General features: G+C 41.2%; 2 protein-coding genes across 2 annotated transcripts; both read right to left on the bottom strand.

Moving 5' to 3' along the window:
* Positions 1 to 4,283: 4,283 nt before the first annotated feature.
* On the bottom strand, positions 4,284 to 5,246 carry LOC310747447 (olfactory receptor 14J1-like; the record flags this gene model as incomplete). Its single annotated transcript, XM_083581815.1, has 1 exon — positions 4,284 to 5,246. One exon carries the CDS (start codon positions 5,244 to 5,246, stop codon positions 4,284 to 4,286), a length of 963 nt encoding a protein of 320 aa, XP_083437941.1.
* Positions 5,247 to 12,378: 7,132 nt separating this feature from the next.
* On the bottom strand, positions 12,379 to 13,326 carry LOC310747446 (olfactory receptor 14A16-like; the record flags this gene model as incomplete). Its single annotated transcript, XM_083581814.1, has 1 exon — positions 12,379 to 13,326. One exon carries the CDS (start codon positions 13,324 to 13,326, stop codon positions 12,379 to 12,381), a length of 948 nt encoding a protein of 315 aa, XP_083437940.1.
* Positions 13,327 to 17,219: the final 3,893 nt, after the last annotated feature.

Below are 17,219 nucleotides of genomic sequence, written 5' to 3'. Positions count from 1 at the left end.
ACACTTCTTTCATTGACTGAATGTAATTGTTCTCAGACTAATTTGAGTTAGTGGAGATGGCCCCATGGAAAGTGGACTTTCTGGATTCACAAAGTTACAAACATTTTGGGAAACATGAACTACAAATCACCCACCAAGTCCAGTTTTTTTACTTTAGAGGCATAGCAAAGCATAAAAAAGAGGGCAGGTGGGCTGAGAGATCTGGCGAAGGGTAAGAGAGCAGGGCTACCCGGATGCGCTGTGGTCTTAATTACCCACGGCCATGCCTCCCACAGGTCCTGATTGGACAGTGGGGCCACCCCTGGGTGGGGCCCTGCCAGCACTAGCGATGTGGCCCAGATGGCAACGAGAAGGGTGTCAATCTCCAGTCCCCGCCAGATCACTGCAGGGCCCCCGATGCCTGGCTGCAACACTGCATTACAAAAAAAGGTGAGTGGACTTCTCAGATACAAGATTCAGGTAGGTAGCCGGGTTAGTCTGACGCAGTCGAAATAAACAAACAAACAAATAAATAAATAAATTGTCCAGTAGCACCTTAGAGACCAACTAAGTTTGTTCTGGGTATAAGCTTCAGAACCGTGCATGCATATGAAAGCTTATACTCAAACAAACTTAATCTCTAAGGTGCTACTGGACAATTTTTAATTTTTAAATTTATTTCTCAGATACAGTCATATTTTGGATCACAAACGCCTTTCACACAAGTGAAATTGCCAGTCTTTTGCATGCACCACGCTAGAAGAGGGGGTTTAAATGTGCTGGAGTAGACATGGACGTGGCATGCTGTTGTTCCAACTTCTGGGATGGAGCACAGGTGTGAAGAAGGAGATGCCCATCTAGGGATGGCACATGTGATTCTCACACCTTAGGAGCTAATGAAATCGAGTGTTTTGCCAAGAAAGAACTCAACTTTCAATTGTGTGTCCCAAGAGCTGCAGACAACAAAGATAAATAATAACAGCAGAGTGGAGTGAAAGGGAAAGGATAGCATAAACTGGAGTGGGAAAAGTGCAGAGGGGTGAGTTATGTTGTCACTGGCAGGTGACATCTGTAATCAGAGAGCATGAGTTTCCACCGAAATCAATTCCTTTTTAGTTCTTTCATCTCCAGCAGATTTATAGGTGCCTAGAATCTATATTCCTTCATCTGCTTGAAATTTGGAATGCATGACTGCAATTTTCTGAACAGTGGCAGGCTCCCCAGCCCCACAACCTTCCATGAATCCAAAGACAATTGAGACTGGTTTGGATTGAAACAGGCCACAACTTTGTTGAATACAGATGAAAGAGGATTGGCTTGGGCATGGGGCAATGGAAAATATGTCCAGCCCGCCTGCCGGAAGTGACACATAGGTCAATCCGAACAGGTGTTACTAAGATATAAATGGAATAGGGGGACCCATGCAGGGACCGCTGTCTGGGGGAATGGCAATGGCCCTGGTCCCTGGCTGGGTGTGAGGACATGGCAACTCCCCCCGGATCACTTTAACAGGATACCCTAGCTTTTGGAGGACCAGGCAGAGACTACTACTTCCCCTTCATCCAAGACAAGGATTGTCCCAATGCCCAGCCCCAGTTGCAATGATTGCTATGAGGTAGGCAAAACCAGCAGGCTGGAGACAATTTGCCTTGTGGACAAATTCCCACTCAGCCACCGTAGCCACAACAAGGTCATTCAATAGCAGCTTGAACCAAGGGAGGGTGGTTGGGTAACTCAACAAGGAAAAACTGGTAAAGGCTCCAGGTGTGGGCTGTTTGAATAGCCTGAGTGCAGACCTGAGGGAAGCCTTCCTGCTCTGTCAGCTCTGCCCACCGGCCCAACCCATATCTGAACCTGTGCCCCCGTTTGACAATCCTGGGCACAAGCTAAGATCTGGCATCTGATAGGCAGCATGGGCTTGTGTAGAGCTCCAACTGGTTGGACTTTCCCTGCATTATAATGCCAACATGCTGCATACACATAACCCCTTGCTCCATTCCCTGCTAAATGTTACAGAGCAGCATATTCTGCATATTGCCTCCTGTGGGAAAATATCTGAGGTTGTTGATGTTGTTCTTAATTCGTGAATTATCATCAGAAAGCAACAAACAACAAGATGAGGCAAATAAAAACAAAAGTAAAAGAGCAAAAAGAGACAGGTTTATTTCCCTATGCAGTAGTGGTAGCGGCAGGATGACCCAACACTCAAACTGCCAGGTGGCAGCACATAGCTGCCATCAGTAAACACATTTTACGCATGGCAACAGATTTCACCAAGCTTTTTCCTGTTTTGACTCAGTAGAACACCTAAGTAAACCACAGCTAAGTGGTCAATACAGTCATACCTCAGGTTAAAGTAACTTCGGGATGAGTATTTTCAGGTTGCGCGCTGCGGCGAGCCAGAAGTAATGGAGCGCATTACTTCCGGGTTTCGCCGCTCGCGCATGCACAGACAGTCAAAATGACATCACACGCATGCATAGAAGCAGCAAATTGTGACCCACGCACGTGCAGATGCGTTTGCTTCAGGATGTGAACGGGGCTCCGGAACGGTACCTGTTTGCATCCAGAGGTACCACTGTACAGGCCAAGACATCTTAAAATTCTATTACAGGAAGTATACACTATATTTTGAAGTTTGTTTTTTTAATTATTTTTATTAGTTTTCCAAATTATTGCAAATCAAACCAAATTACTTTAATTTAATACAATTTCTTTTTTAAAAAATCAGGTTTCCTGCTTGTGTTGCTAACATATGTCAATCATTTCCTCCTGTTGCCACATCATCTCTTCTTTGTTGTCCACTTGTTCCTTCACTTGTTGTTAGTCCATTCTCACAGCTGATCATATTCTTTTCCTTACAAACAACACCTCTGTTAGGTCTTATAAATATAAAATATGTAAATATAAAATCCATTTCACATCATATACATTGATGTTTCAGACCTGGTGTCCTGGGAGAGTTAATTACTCTCTTCCTTCATTCAGTTCTTGCAGTGTTTATCTAGATGTTACAAGGTCACACTCCATTCCTTTCACTGTTCACCAGCTAGCGTACAGGCTGCGGGTATAAATAACTCACAGAGTACAAGTCCAGTCTCCACCATTAAAATTGGGCTCTGGAGTTCTTCCTCAGTGCACAGCCCAAAACAGACTCCTTTCTCAAATTCAACCTCTCGACAGATCTTTCAGCAGCCGTTCATTCAACTTGCTCTGCAATGCTCCCTCACACTCCTGGTCCAGTCCAAAGATAATAAAGTCCATACAACCTTGGTCAAGGGGGGAGGGCATAATAAAATCTTGTTACATTCCTTGTTGAGCATAAATCAAAAGCCTTCCGCCTCTTTCCATGGTGACAGACAGAATCACATCACCATGGCTACACACATCTCTTTCATTTTGCAGGGGAAAACAAGGCGGAAAAAGAGACCATTTGAAAACCATATGAAAGCACAGAGCAGCTTTTCCTCCTGCTTCCTTTTCCAGCTGTGTGAGGATTCTCATGCTTTAGGGGGGAAAGCAAACATTCAAATGCCTTCAAAGAACCAGACCCAGTCTTTTCGGCAGCTGTTTGATTGCAGCCCATTATTTTATGCTGTTCCAGAAGCCTCTTGATTAACGTCAATATTCCAGATTAAGGAGGAACCCAACACAAATCATGCCAGAAATGGAGGCTCATCCATGGCAGGGACACACTCCCAGGTCACACTTGTTCTGCCTTTCAAGTTGGCAGACATGGGCTTGAGCGGCATAATGAGTAGCAGTGAACTCCCCAGACACCACTGGGGAGCATTGCAAGAATTGATGTCTCATAAATCCTCTCTTTCCCCTGCCTGAACTTTCCTGCAGCCCCTGCAGGGCTATGAAGAACAACCACCATTGATCGTGGGTGTGGCTGGAAACCTACATTTTATTTTGAAGATTCAAAACAACCACATTTTCTTTACGTGGCTAGGAAAAAGAGATTAACTGGAAGAACATGACATCGTTCCTAATTGATTTCTGTGTTTTCTAAACATTTATATTTATTTGGAGAAAATGATTTCAGATGGTGGGTGCTTTAAAAAGGTATATGGGAAAACTGGTGTAAAGTGAAAAATGGGAAGTTTAGAAACTTTAAACATATGTTTCAGAATACAAGAAAGTTAAGAGATTCACTGGAAGATAATAAAATAGCGATAAACTAGCATGTAAGTTGCTAAAGGTTTATACAGTATTTTCTTGTAAGGACATAAGATTTCACAGTGGTAATTAAAAACAGGAAAACAAACATAGTGCTAATTAAAATGAGAAAAATTGCATTATTATTTCCTTAAGAGCATTGATGATTGTGCAAAAAAATGAGCAAAAACGTTGGAAATAAACTTCCATAATGCTAATTTCAGTTCCCTATTCCTAATGCTATAGATTAGGGGATTCATGACTGGTGGCAACATGCAATAAAACACTGAAAGTACAAGATCTATTGATGATAGAGACTTAGAAGTTGGCTTTAAATATACTAATGAACCAATGAGAAAATATAATGATATTACAACAAGGTGTGGCAAGCAAGTTGAGAAGGCTTTTTCCTTTCCCTGGGCAGAAGGAATTCTTAGAACTGCCCTGAAGATCTGAACATAAGAATACACTATTAGAACAATATAAATGAAGGCCAGAGAAGCAGCAACACACGTATTCCAAAATACAATGAGATATGATTCAGAGCAAGCAATTTTGATTAACTGTGGAATTTCACAGAAGAACTGATTGATGTTATTGGAACAAAACTCTATTGTGAATGTACTAGCAGCGTATGATGCAGAATACAGAAGCCCAGCAATCCATGCACCGATTGCCATTTGGATACATGCCTTTCTATTCATGACAGTCTCATAGTGCAGCGGGCAGCAGATGGCGATGTAGCGGTCATATGCCATAATTCCAAGGAGGTAAAAATGAGATCCAGAGAAAAGGACAAAGAAGAAAACCTGACAGATGCATCCATTGTAAGAAATGGTCTTGCTGTTCATCAGGGAATTTGCCATGGATTTGGGGACTGTGACAGATATGGAGCCAAAGTCTTGGAATGCCAGATTGGCTAGAAAGAAGTACATGGGTTTGTGAAGCTGAGCACTGTAAGAGATGACTGTGATGATGATGAGGTTTTCAGTGACAGCGATCAGATATATGATCAAAAATATAATGAACTGAAATGTCTCCGATCCCTGAGTATCAGAGAATCCATGCAGAATGAATTCCACCAATCCTGAAGACTGGTTTAACATTGTGTGAGTGTGTGGTACCTGCAAGGAGAAGACAAATCCATTTTAGAAAGGAGGCGGAGAATGCTTTGATGCATGTTCCCCAATATGATCGTGTGGATTGACTTAAGTAAGCAATAAACAATTGATTAATAAACAATTCTTCAGGTTTTTTTTAGTTTTAAAGAAAATTAAATGGCATTAAATTGCAAAATAGTAAAGCAGTCAATATGAAATACAGTGAAATGCTTTTTTCAAGGAACACTGATAAAATCATCAAAAAATAACATTTTTTATCAACAAAATATAACATTAAAACAGCAAGTCTGGGCATATTTCATTGAAATAAAATGATTTTTAAAAGCCATTTAAAATAGTCCACTGAGGGCTCTTGTCCAGAATTATGTCATTAGGCAGGGAATTCCTAACTGCCCAGTGATCCTTGGACATAGAAACTTAATGTAATAAAGAACTGTAGGGGCTACCACAGTAAAAGTCAGTTTCTGTAAGTGTAGATTGACTATTATGTGTCACCTGTAACACGGCCAATTCTGCAGACTGAAATAGTTGAGTGGGCATGTATTGGTAAACAAATAAACAAGCTCTAAACCAGGGGTCAGCAAACTTTTTCAGCAGGGGGCCAGTCCACTGTCCCTCAGACCTTGTGGGGGGGGGCAGACTATATTTTGGGGAAAAAAAGAACGGATTCCTATGCCCCACAAATAACCCAGAGATGCATTTTAAATAAAAGCACACATGCTATTCATGTAAAAACACCAGGCAGGCCCCACAAATAACTCAGAGATGCATTTTATATTAAAGGACACATTCTACTCATGTAAAAACACGCTGATTCCCGGACCATCTGCAGACCAGATTTAGAAGGCAACTGGTCCGGATCCAGGCCCTGGGCCTTAGTTTTCCTATCCATGTTCTAAGCTGTAAAGGGCTTAACATACTATTTATAGTACCTTGAAATTCAATGCTGCCACCAAAATTTCGCTAAATTGAACTTCAGAAAATGAACCTGCAATCTATCTTCCAGGAGAAATATCTGAGAGGCTTGAAGAGAAACTAGGGGACCATTGACTTTATTTATCTACAAGAGCAGCACTGTCCCAGTTTTTTTTTTTTTTTTGGTGTATGAATGTCTTGCTTTTGCTTAATCTAAGTGGAGGTCTGAAATTCTTACCCCCAAACCTGATATGAATCCACCACTCGTCCTTTCACTCCCAGAGGCAAGAATGAAAAGCAGGCATCAGTTCTCAAAATGATCCAAGTAACCCCAATGATCATCAATCTTTGTCCAAATCAGGTTTCTGAGATGCACAAGCAAAGTGAGACTTCATGGGAGAAGTGCCCCATTTTCTTCTTCCAGTGTGTGCATGTGTGCTTCTGCTCATTCTGCTAACAGGAAGCCTAGAATCATGCCTTCCCAAACCTGAATAGAAAGAATACAAAGCAGACATCAATTTCCAACATAATCCAAGTAATGCTATCTGTCATCTTTAACCATCTTTGTCCTTGCCATGTTTCCAACATCTATAACCAAAGAGGGACTTACTCTGGCCTGTTCTCTTCTATGTGCAGGCAAGAATATTCCCTTTATTGAATGAAATTGTATCATTCTTGGTGACATGGTGACTCTTCTGCACACCTAATCTTTGCAGACTCTGGACTAGATAATCAATAAATAAATTGTGATAAAACTTTATTTCTATTATGTAGGTCACCAATAAGTGAAAAGACTTACCATGCTGTTCATGGGCAGAGATTGCATAATTTTATCTGCTTCATTTTCATACCTGATTAAGATCTGTGGCATTTTTTCCTGGGCAGCCAATGTGATTTGCCCTTTCAACGTATCACATCCTTCTCTCTCCACAGCTGTTTGAGAGGTGATACTGTTCTCTGTACTGGCAGAAATGTAAAGGAGAAGCTGCAATGAATATTTATTTCCACCACTCCCAGGAGTCTAATCAAACTCAGAAGGAAACACTCACAGGTATTTGTGGTATATGTGTGTATTTTACTGTTTAAATATAGAAACATTCCATGTTCCATGATAAAAGGTCATTTCTGGCCAAGCAATGTGATTTGCCATTTTCTCTGTGGATCACATCCTTCTCTCTCTTACTGTTCTCTGTATTGGCAGAAGTAAAAAAGAGATACTCCAGTTAATTTTACCCATATTTATTTCCTTCACTCCACATGAGTCAGGGGTTCCAACTTGAATAAAGTATTGTGGGGGCAAGGCACGTAAGCCCCACCCCACATAATCAATCACATGGTACAACATGCACACACCTTTTGAATGACAATGCCCATTAATTTTGGGGGCTCACATATTTTATTGGGGTGTTTGTGTGAAAGGACTTCAACTCCTAGAGTTAGCTCCTTTGACATGAGTCAACAGTTTTATGCAGCACCAGCAGCAGCAAAAAAGCTAATATTATTCAAGGCTGCAACAGCTTTTTGTCTACTAAGAAGGAAGCATATTCCCACCCACCTCTGCTTTAAAAATCACTTCAACAAGTTTGAAAATTTTTCAGATATCCCATATTCTGTGTTCTATTACCATCTGGATTCATAACCTTTGGTAGGGTGGAAAACAGCTATTGATCACCTATGTAGAGTAATCAATAAAATATATTTTTAAAAAATTTTTTTTTTACTGATTTTCTTTCCTCATAACAAATATCCAATATCCTTACTAAACATTCATTTTCCGATTTCCCCCCTCCCTATTGACTTCCCTCAGCTTCCATTTTGGTTTTGTTACATTAAATGGTACATTCTGCTGTTTATACATAATACTATGTTATCACATTGTTATACTTCTTGTTCTCTGTAAATAAATTTGTAAATGTTTATTTAAATCCTGCCATAGTCCATTTTTTTTTTGTTTCTGCAAATATACTGTAAAAGGTTCCCATTCTTTTTCAAAATCACTACCGTATTGTCCTTTTCACACAGTTTGCCCGTTAACTTTGCTAACTCTGCATAGTTCATCAATTTTCTTGCAGTCGTTCTTTTGATGGTACTTCTCCAGTCTTCCAATTTTGGGCTATTAAAATTCTAGCCGCTGTTGTAGCATAAATAGTGTCCGTTTTTCTTTCGGCAACTCTTGTCCTAAAATACCTAACAAAAATGCTTCTGGTTTTTTAACAAACATTATTTTAAACATTCCCCCCCAATTCATTATATATCATTTCCCAAATGTTTTTAATAACGAGTAATCAATGAAAAAATTGGCTGGATCTCTAGATCCAAAGGATGGGGCTCGGTAGCTCAGGCACCATGCAGGCCTGATTCCCACAAGCAAGACATATGCATCACTGGCCGAATGTGATTGTCCTCAGACTGATGTGAGTTAGTGGAGACGGCCCCATGTGGAGTAATACTCAGCAGATCAAATTTTGGTGTAGAATTGGACAGTACTAGAGAAGGGAATATCTGCTTTAGCCTGGAAAGGCAAGAACAAGACTACTTTTTATTAACTCTGTGAGGGCGCATTCACTCAAGTTCTATGCTTGATCACCTCCTGCATCTCACCACAGAAAACAGCTATTTGGCAGGGCTGCTTTTACGAGGCCAACACCAACACACATCACTATATATATACACACTATTTACAGATGTTACAAGTAGTCTTTGCTCTCTGAGCCCAGAGAGGGTTCTTTGCTGCAAAGTCCTTGCTGTGTTAAAAGTCCACAGCCAAGTCCTTAGGTTCAGTTGCTTGCACAGTCCTGCAACTTCTCTGAGTTCTCTGAGTTCTGAAGTTTGGCAATTTCTCAACTTCTTCCTCAGACAATCTCTTCAAAAAGTCTTCTTTCAGACCCACCGTTCCAACATATTGCAGGAATTGTTGAAGGCTGTCTCCTACCACAAGCCACACCTGAGCCCTTTTATGCACAAAGTTACTTCCCAAATCTGTTCATTAATACAGATATCAGTATCACAAGATGCCTGTAGGTGCATTGTGGGGAATGAATGATCTCTGCTAGTTCATGGAGAATTAACCTATTAACTGTATTCCTTAACAAACATATTGGCATTATCCGTCTTACTTTGGGTGCAATAACAGCACCATTTGCTGATCTGCCTCATAGCAAGCTGTTTTGGACTGAGCCTGATTAGAAAAAAAATATATTTGCAATAGTTTCTAATTAGCAGGTGCATTTTTTTAAAAAAGATAAAAATAATTTGCTTGGAGAAATAAGGATTTCAGATCACAACCAGTTTCACACACCCTTTTTGAACGACATGGAGAAAGATGGTCAGACAGCTTTTCTCACACAGTTGGTTAGAGTGTGGTGCTGATAATGCCAAGGTTTCAGGTTTGATTCCTGTATGGAACAGCTGAATATTCCTGCATTGCAGGGGGTTGGACTAGATGATCCTCTGGGTCCCTTCCAACTCTACAATTCAATGATTCTATGAGCTACATATGGGATGTACACAGGATGTACACAATATTTGCCATTTCACTGTGTGATTTGTTTTGTTTTGTTTTCAAACTGTTTCTGAGTTACCCTGAACTCTCTCCATATTGATCTGTGTATTGAGTTCCATGCTACTCTGTTTAAAATGAATCTGTGTGTTCTCCATTCAGTATAATGGGAAATCTAAAAATGCAAATAGCCTTTTCCCTGGATGATTTTTACAAACACAGCAGCCTGTTCAGGGTGGATTAAGGCCGCCAGATTGCCAACACTTTGGTCCAAAAGCTTTTTGTGCAGAAACTAAAAGGGATTCACTTTGCTTCATTTCACCTAGAATGCTAACAGCTGGGTTCTGAAGACCTATGGACTGCTAAAGCAGAGCACTTAAAGATCTGAGTGCAAGAGCAAAGTCCCTAGTAATAAATAAACATGTAACAATAACAAACAGGTGGCAGCAGATAGCAACAGTCAGAGAACCAACAGCAACCAAAAAGCCACAGCTAAGTCATCAACACAGAAAGATACATCTTAAACCTTAATTTTCAAAGCAAAGTGCTATTCCTTATTAATTAATTTCATGAGGGACACACATCCCTCAAGGAGCTAAGCAAAATTATTGTGGATACAAACATTCCCCAAAGGGATTCATTAGAAGAACATGAAATAGTTTCTAATTAGGAAGTGTGTTTTCTAACTGTTTGCATCTTTGTCAGAAGAAACAATGACTAAAAATAATGTCCAGTTTCAGACACATTTTTAAAACTTAAGTGGGCAAAACCCAGAAATGTTTGGTTTTATTTAAAAAGTACTTATTCTATAATAGTTTTAATAAAATATTAAGTAAATGTCAAGTCCACCCCCCTACAATCCAGGAAAGGGGATCTGGATGGTGGGGCAGACATGCTATCTCCCTCTCCCTTCATGCTCTAAGTCTTACAGGTGGACAGAGCTTCCCATCTGTCAAACATCTTCTCATCTGTCAATCTCAATGGCATCCGGTGACCCTTTTTTGCCTGCAAGGGTCTTGCAGACTCCCTTTTCAACATGGTATCTTGCACAACTACTTGAAATGGGCTTTTGATTATCTGGCAGCATTACCTTTCATAATGCTTTGCAGGCACCCTTGAAAACCCCCTTGTGGCTGAGCAAGATTTCTACCCCTCAAGTCATATCTGAGGTTAGATATAGGTTAGGTGAGTGTGTCTTTGCCAAAATGGGATCAAATAAGGAGGCTTGCTGAGTAATAGCTGGCTAAGAATTTGGGGGAAAGACTAGCCATCAAATTCCAGAATGCCACTTTCAGTTCCTTATTCTTAATGATCAATAGGTTCATTACTGGTGGAAACATGCAACAGGACACAGAAATCATGAGAGCCATTGTTTATAAAGACCCAAATGTGGGCTAGGCAAATGAACCACTTATGAAATATAAGTATATTACAATAAAATGCAATTTTCAATGGCATTTTGCTTTCTCTGGACAGAATGGATTCATAAAATGACCTGTAAAATCTAAACAGAAGGAAAAATGATTAGAACAAGAACATTCCACAGACCCAACAATTCAGACAACACATAATAACTGTGGAATTCCATAGACTATTATTGACACAGAACTTTTTTCAGACTATTTCCCGTGTATGCTGTGGAATAGAGCTCTGCAGTCCACACACCGATTGCGTTCACCTATGTGCAGAAGGAATTCTTTGAACTGTCCTTAAGATCTAGACATAAGAGCAACTATTAAAGAAGGAGGACAAACCTAGACAGCATCTTAAAAAGCAGAGACATCATCTTGCCGACAAAGGTCCGTATAGTTAAAGCTATGGTGTTCCCAGTAGTAATGTATGGAAGTGAGAGCTGGACCATAAAGAAGGCTGATCACCGAAGAATTGATGCTTTTGAATTATGGTGCTGGAGGAGACTCTTGAGAGTTCCATGGACTGCAAAAAGACCAAACCTATCCATTCTGAAGGAAATCAGCCCTGAGTGCTCACTGGAAGGACAGATCCTGAAGCTGAGGCTCCAATACTTTGGCCACCTCATGAGACTCCCTGGAAAAGACCCTGATGTTGGGAAAAATGGAGGGCACAAGGAGAAGGGGATGACAGAGGACGAGGTGGTTGGACAGTGTTCTCGAAGCTACCAGCATGAGTTTGACCAAACTGCGGGAGGCAGTACGAGTGCCTGGCATGCTCTGGTCCCTGGGGTCACGAAGAGTCAGACATGACTAAACAACTAAACAACAACAACAATTAAAGAAGGGTTATTAAGGGCCATGGTCTGTAGATTAATTCATTATATTTGTTCCTTTTACATCTCTGTTTGTTCTGTTGGTTTCTAGCGATCCAATGGGATTTGTCATTTTCTCCATTTATCACATGTTCCTCTCGCCACATTTGTTTGGGAGGTGGTCACATTTATTCTTCTTTCCATTGGCTGAAGTGATTTGGACTGAATCCCTATATAGTTCTTTCACCTCCACAAATTTAATCAAGTGAAATAATTTCTAAGAAAGAAGTCTGAAGATTTACTTGCAAGATTTCAGACAAGTGACAAGTTCCAAAATCTTTTTATATGTAGAGGAGAAATGCTGTCCAGCTTTAAAATAATAATAATAATAATAATAATAATAATAATAATATTTACAATTTTAGAAACATTTCAATAAAATTGAGGGAACTTTGCAGATACTAAGACCTGTCCACTAGTCAATGACAACTGGGTAAGAACGGAGTGGAAAGATTGGCAGTCAACTTCCAGAATGCCATTTTTAGTTCCTTATTCCTAAAGCAATAGATTAATGGGTTCATAAGAGGTGGCAACACACAATAGAACAATGAAGCTACAAGATCCATGGTTGATAGGGACCTCGATGTTGGCTTTAGATAGGCAAAAGAACCACTTATAAAATATAAGGATATTACAACAAGGTGTGGCAAGCAAGTTGAGAAGGCTTTTTTCTTCCCCTCAGCAGAAGGAATTTTTAAAACCACCCTGAAAATCTGAACATAAGAAAAAACTATTAATGTAAGGTAAATAAAGGCCACAAAAGTTCCAACCCAGACAGCAAAAAATGCAATGATATATGAGTCAGAGCAAGCAATTTTGAATAGCTGTGGAATTTCACAGAAGAATTGATTGATATCATTGGTACAGAACTCTATTGTGAATGTACTTCCAGTGTATATTGTGGAATAAAGAAGCCCGATGCTCCATACACTGATTGCCATTTGGATGCATGCTGTCCCATTCATCACAGTCTCGTATTGCAGTGGATTACAGATGGCTATATAGCGATCATACGCCATGATGCCAAGGAGAAAAATGTGAGATGCAGTGAAAAAGACAAGGAAGAAAACTTGACAGATACATCCATTGTAAGAAATGGTATTGGTCTTCATCAGAGAATTTGCCATGGATTTGGGAACTGTGACAGATATGGAACCAAGGTCTTGTAATGCCAGATTGGACAGAAAGAAGTACATGGGTTTATGAAGGTGGTGACTGGAAATGGTGACTGTAATGATAAAAAGGTTTTCAATGGCGGCCATCAAATAAATGGCTAGGAAAGTAGTGAAATGAAATGTCTGCAACTTCTGATCATCAGAGAATGCATGCAGAACAAATTCAGTCACTCTTGATGATTGGTTATGCATTGTCTGCTTCTTCAGTGGCTGTGAAAAGAAGACATATCCATTTTAGAAAAAGAGAAGATGGAAAACGTGCTGATGGAGACATGCCAAAATGCTCAAGTAGATTGAATTAGGATATTAGGTGCTTGCTGAGAACTTAGTGCCTTAGAGAAGAAGGAAGTCCCCTAAGTGGCCAAGCAACTATCATTAGACCTGGGGACACCTATTTTGAAATTCTTGCCCAGGAATTAGCCAGGTGGGTTTGAGCATTGCAGATTGAACTAGATCCTAAGTGGCTGTTCTTTCTGCGCTATTCCCAACAGAGGCAGTGCTTTCTTATACAAGTTGGTAGTTGATACATGCCTATGGAAAACTCTCCACTAGCAGAATTCAGAATGAAATTATGTTTTCCCTTCCAAACAAATTATTTGTGGAATTTTAAGATATGCTACACAAGTTTTGAAAAGGTTGCCAACATTTCTCACTACAGCACTACTCTGCGTTGACAGAGCTATGATTTGGTTGTCACATCTGACTGCAGAGCACTGTTCTGAAACAATTCATTCTCAGAATGAAAAGCAGAGTTGAACACGACTGTAATTCATGTATCGCTTTCCTTGCAGCTAGGTAATTTAGTATTTTATTCAATGTTCTTATGAGGTGCAGCTCTTTAGATGGTAAATGTATAATATATTACCCAAAAGTGGTGCATTCAGCACCACTTGGTTTGAAGGCCCTTCTGTTCATTCTTCTGCATGGAAGCCTGAAGTTTTGTCTCAAAGTCCTGCGCTGATGGTACCACTGCCACTTTTTAATTCCAGAAGCAACAACATCAGATCCCATCCCATCAGATCCCATCACAATCCAACTAAACCCTCTGAGCCTGATCAGTCTATTCCTTATGGTTCTGACATGCACAAACAAAGAAGAATTGCTGAATTGCTGCCACTGTCCTGTTTTCTTCAATGTTTTTTGAGAAATGAGTGTGCACTGGTAGAAATATTTTCTTTATCAAAGCCCCAGTTTAGATGGTGGCTTTATGCACACCTAACCCCTGAAGATATTTCTTCAGAGTATCCAAAGTATAATGAACTTCTGATACAATCAATCAAATTGGTAACAAATAAGATAACTGACAATACCACATGAACTTACCTAGCTGTGCATGGGTAGATTCTGGGTTACCTGATCTTATTTTATTTCTCTCTCTCCATTGCTGATCATGCAGTTCATTGATGTAGCCATCCACCAAATGTGAGCTGCTATTTCCTCCATTTATCATGTTTTTCTCACTCTGTCTGTTTCAAAGATGATCTGTCTAATTGCTCTTTGCATTGACAGAAATGAAAGAGACATGGCAATGAAGTTTATATTTGGTTCATTCATTCCCATGGGTCTAATCAAGCATTGAAATAAATATTTAGAAGTGATTATGTGTGTTCTGTTGGTCATATATTAATTGGCAGATGTTGAAAGACAATGTGGCAAAGAACTTTATCAATATTTGCCTCTTATAGCTCTTCAGGAGCTTCACTCCCAAGAGGTAACTCAAGCCGAGAAGAGAAGATTCTGTAGGGGTGGGGGTGGTATGTGTACGCATGGGAGAGGGAACCTATTTTACTGTTTGATTTCCATGTGATATATGGTTATAGAAGTCTGAAGCATGCAGCTTCATTTCAGAAACCACATGAATGGCTGTTGAGTGAATATTCACATATTCACTTAGTCAGTGGTTTTCAACCAGTGTGCCATGGCATCTTGGGGTGCCTTGAATCATAATCAGGGGTGCCACAGGCAACACCGGCCTCTGTCCCTCTTTCCTTTCCTCCCTCCTCTGATGTCCGCTCGCATCTCTGCCCCCAAAAGGCTTGCACAGCTGTTTGTTGCAGCAATCTTGATGACAAGCTCTGTGGGCAAATTGTGCCTCTGGGGCTGGCCAGGGGGTGCTGGTTGCCAGGAACTGATGTGGCCCTAGAATAAGCAAGCAAGAGGGTGAAGGAGCCCAGCCAGCCAGTGTGCCAGCCCTTGCAGTTGGGAATGGACAAACCCCTGTGGAACAATGTGAGGAGGCACTTCTCTTTGGGGCGGGGGGAGGCACCTCTCTTTAGGGCAGGGGGGCAGCTCAGAGACCAGGGGTGGCAGCAGTGGCTGCCAAGAGGACTCCCAAGGAGAGGGTAGAGGAGAGGAGAATGAGGGAACACTCCACAATGGAGGGTGTTTAAGAAAGGGCGAGAGGCTGCCACCTCTGCAGGCAAGGGGTGACATAACTGGGCTTCTGAGCCCCACAGGGGTGCTGCAGAAAGAATGTAGTTGGTCAAGGGAGCCATGGACTCAAAAAGGTTGAAAACCACTGACTTATGTCACTTGATTGTGATGGCTTGAAGTTTTTGTAAACTGACTCAATTCTGAAATCCTGCTCTGCATCAGCCTGCTGAATTGGCCAATGGCAAGCTGGCCCGGAGGGCTGGGGCTTGAGGGAACCATCAGGCTTCTTTCAGGTCTGCTCCCAGAGGATTTGAAACAGCCCATGCCAGCCCCCGATGCCCAGCACTTCTTCGTCAGATCAACCCACCCACCCACTCCAGTAATTTTTGCATTACTCATTGAATTGACCTTGCTATTGCTGCGTTGGTTGCCATATTTGTGGGGCTGGGTAGGAATTTGCCTATCAGGCAAATTGGCTATGACCTGGAGGTTTTGTCTACCCGGTAGCAATCACCACAACTTTGGTGGTTTAAGCATTGGGTAACATTAGCCTTTACAGGGACACGGGTGGCGCTGTGGGTTAAACCACAGAGCCTAGGACTTGCCAATCAGAAGGTCGACGGTTCGAATCCCTGCGACGGGGTGAGTTCCCATTGCTCGGTCCCTGCTCCTGCCAACCTAGCAGTTCGAAAGCACATCAAAGTGCAAGTAGATAAATAGGTACTGCTCCGGCGGGAAGGTAAACGGCGTTTCCGTGCGCTGCTCTGGTTCGCCAGAAGTGGCTTAGTCATGCTGGTCACATGACCCAGAAGCTGTATGCTGGCTCCTTTGGCCAATAAAGCGAGATGAGCGCTGCAACCCCAGAGTCGGTCACGACTGGACCTAATGGTCAGGGGTTCCTTTACCTTTACTAACATTAGCCTTTGTGTGTGGGGGTGTGTGTGTTTTGTACCATCACCTTTCCTTCCAGAAGTAGGATATCCCATTAAAGGGATCTGTGATAGAGTTGCTTCTGTCCACTTACCCAGTTGGGGGGCTTGGCCCTCAGCACTCCTAGAAGCTATGACCCCTGTGGGAATTCCTGCTGTTGGGTTGAACCTGATGTCATTTCTGGAAGGCAGCCTGGAAATAAATGCTCACCCAATGCCTATGCCAAACCACTTCATCTGTAGTCAATAAATTTGTGGCCTGATTTGATCCCATTCAGCTGTTGGTGGCTCACCTGAGCGGAGATGGGGAGGAAGTGGGCCTGCAATTTGATTTGTTCCGTTTTGTACTTGCTGCTGAAAGAAAGGGTTTCATATATTTATAAAATATATACATTGGATAAGATTACAAATTTTGTGATAGTTAACAACACTATTAGGGCTTCCTTTGAAATCTCTTAGGTAGTTAGTCTGAAGAGGAAACACTTCAAATTTACTAAAGATTTTGAATTAGGCAGATTCTAATCTGTAATGTCTAATAAAATCTTTATTCAAAAGGCCTAATTAAGGGAGGGGAGGAAAGGATAGGAGAGGAAGCCTTCCCATTTTGAATGTATTCATCTGAGGTAGAGGTTCTTCAAAGAGATGCACAAAACTGATTTGGAAACTAAACTCAAAGATTTCCCAAGAGTCTAATTAGGATATGAGTATTTGCTGCTTTCCCACTCTTCTTAAGCAGTTGTAACTCAAATAAAGAACTTTGAACATTCAGGCGCAAGTGAACCT

Source organism: Podarcis filfolensis, assembly GCF_964270895.1.
Source record: "Podarcis filfolensis genome assembly, chromosome: 13".
Lineage (NCBI taxonomy): Eukaryota > Metazoa > Chordata > Lepidosauria > Squamata > Lacertidae > Podarcis > Podarcis filfolensis.
The sequence above is the reverse complement of the archived record's forward strand: the minus strand, read 5'-3'. Positions and strand labels throughout refer to the sequence as shown.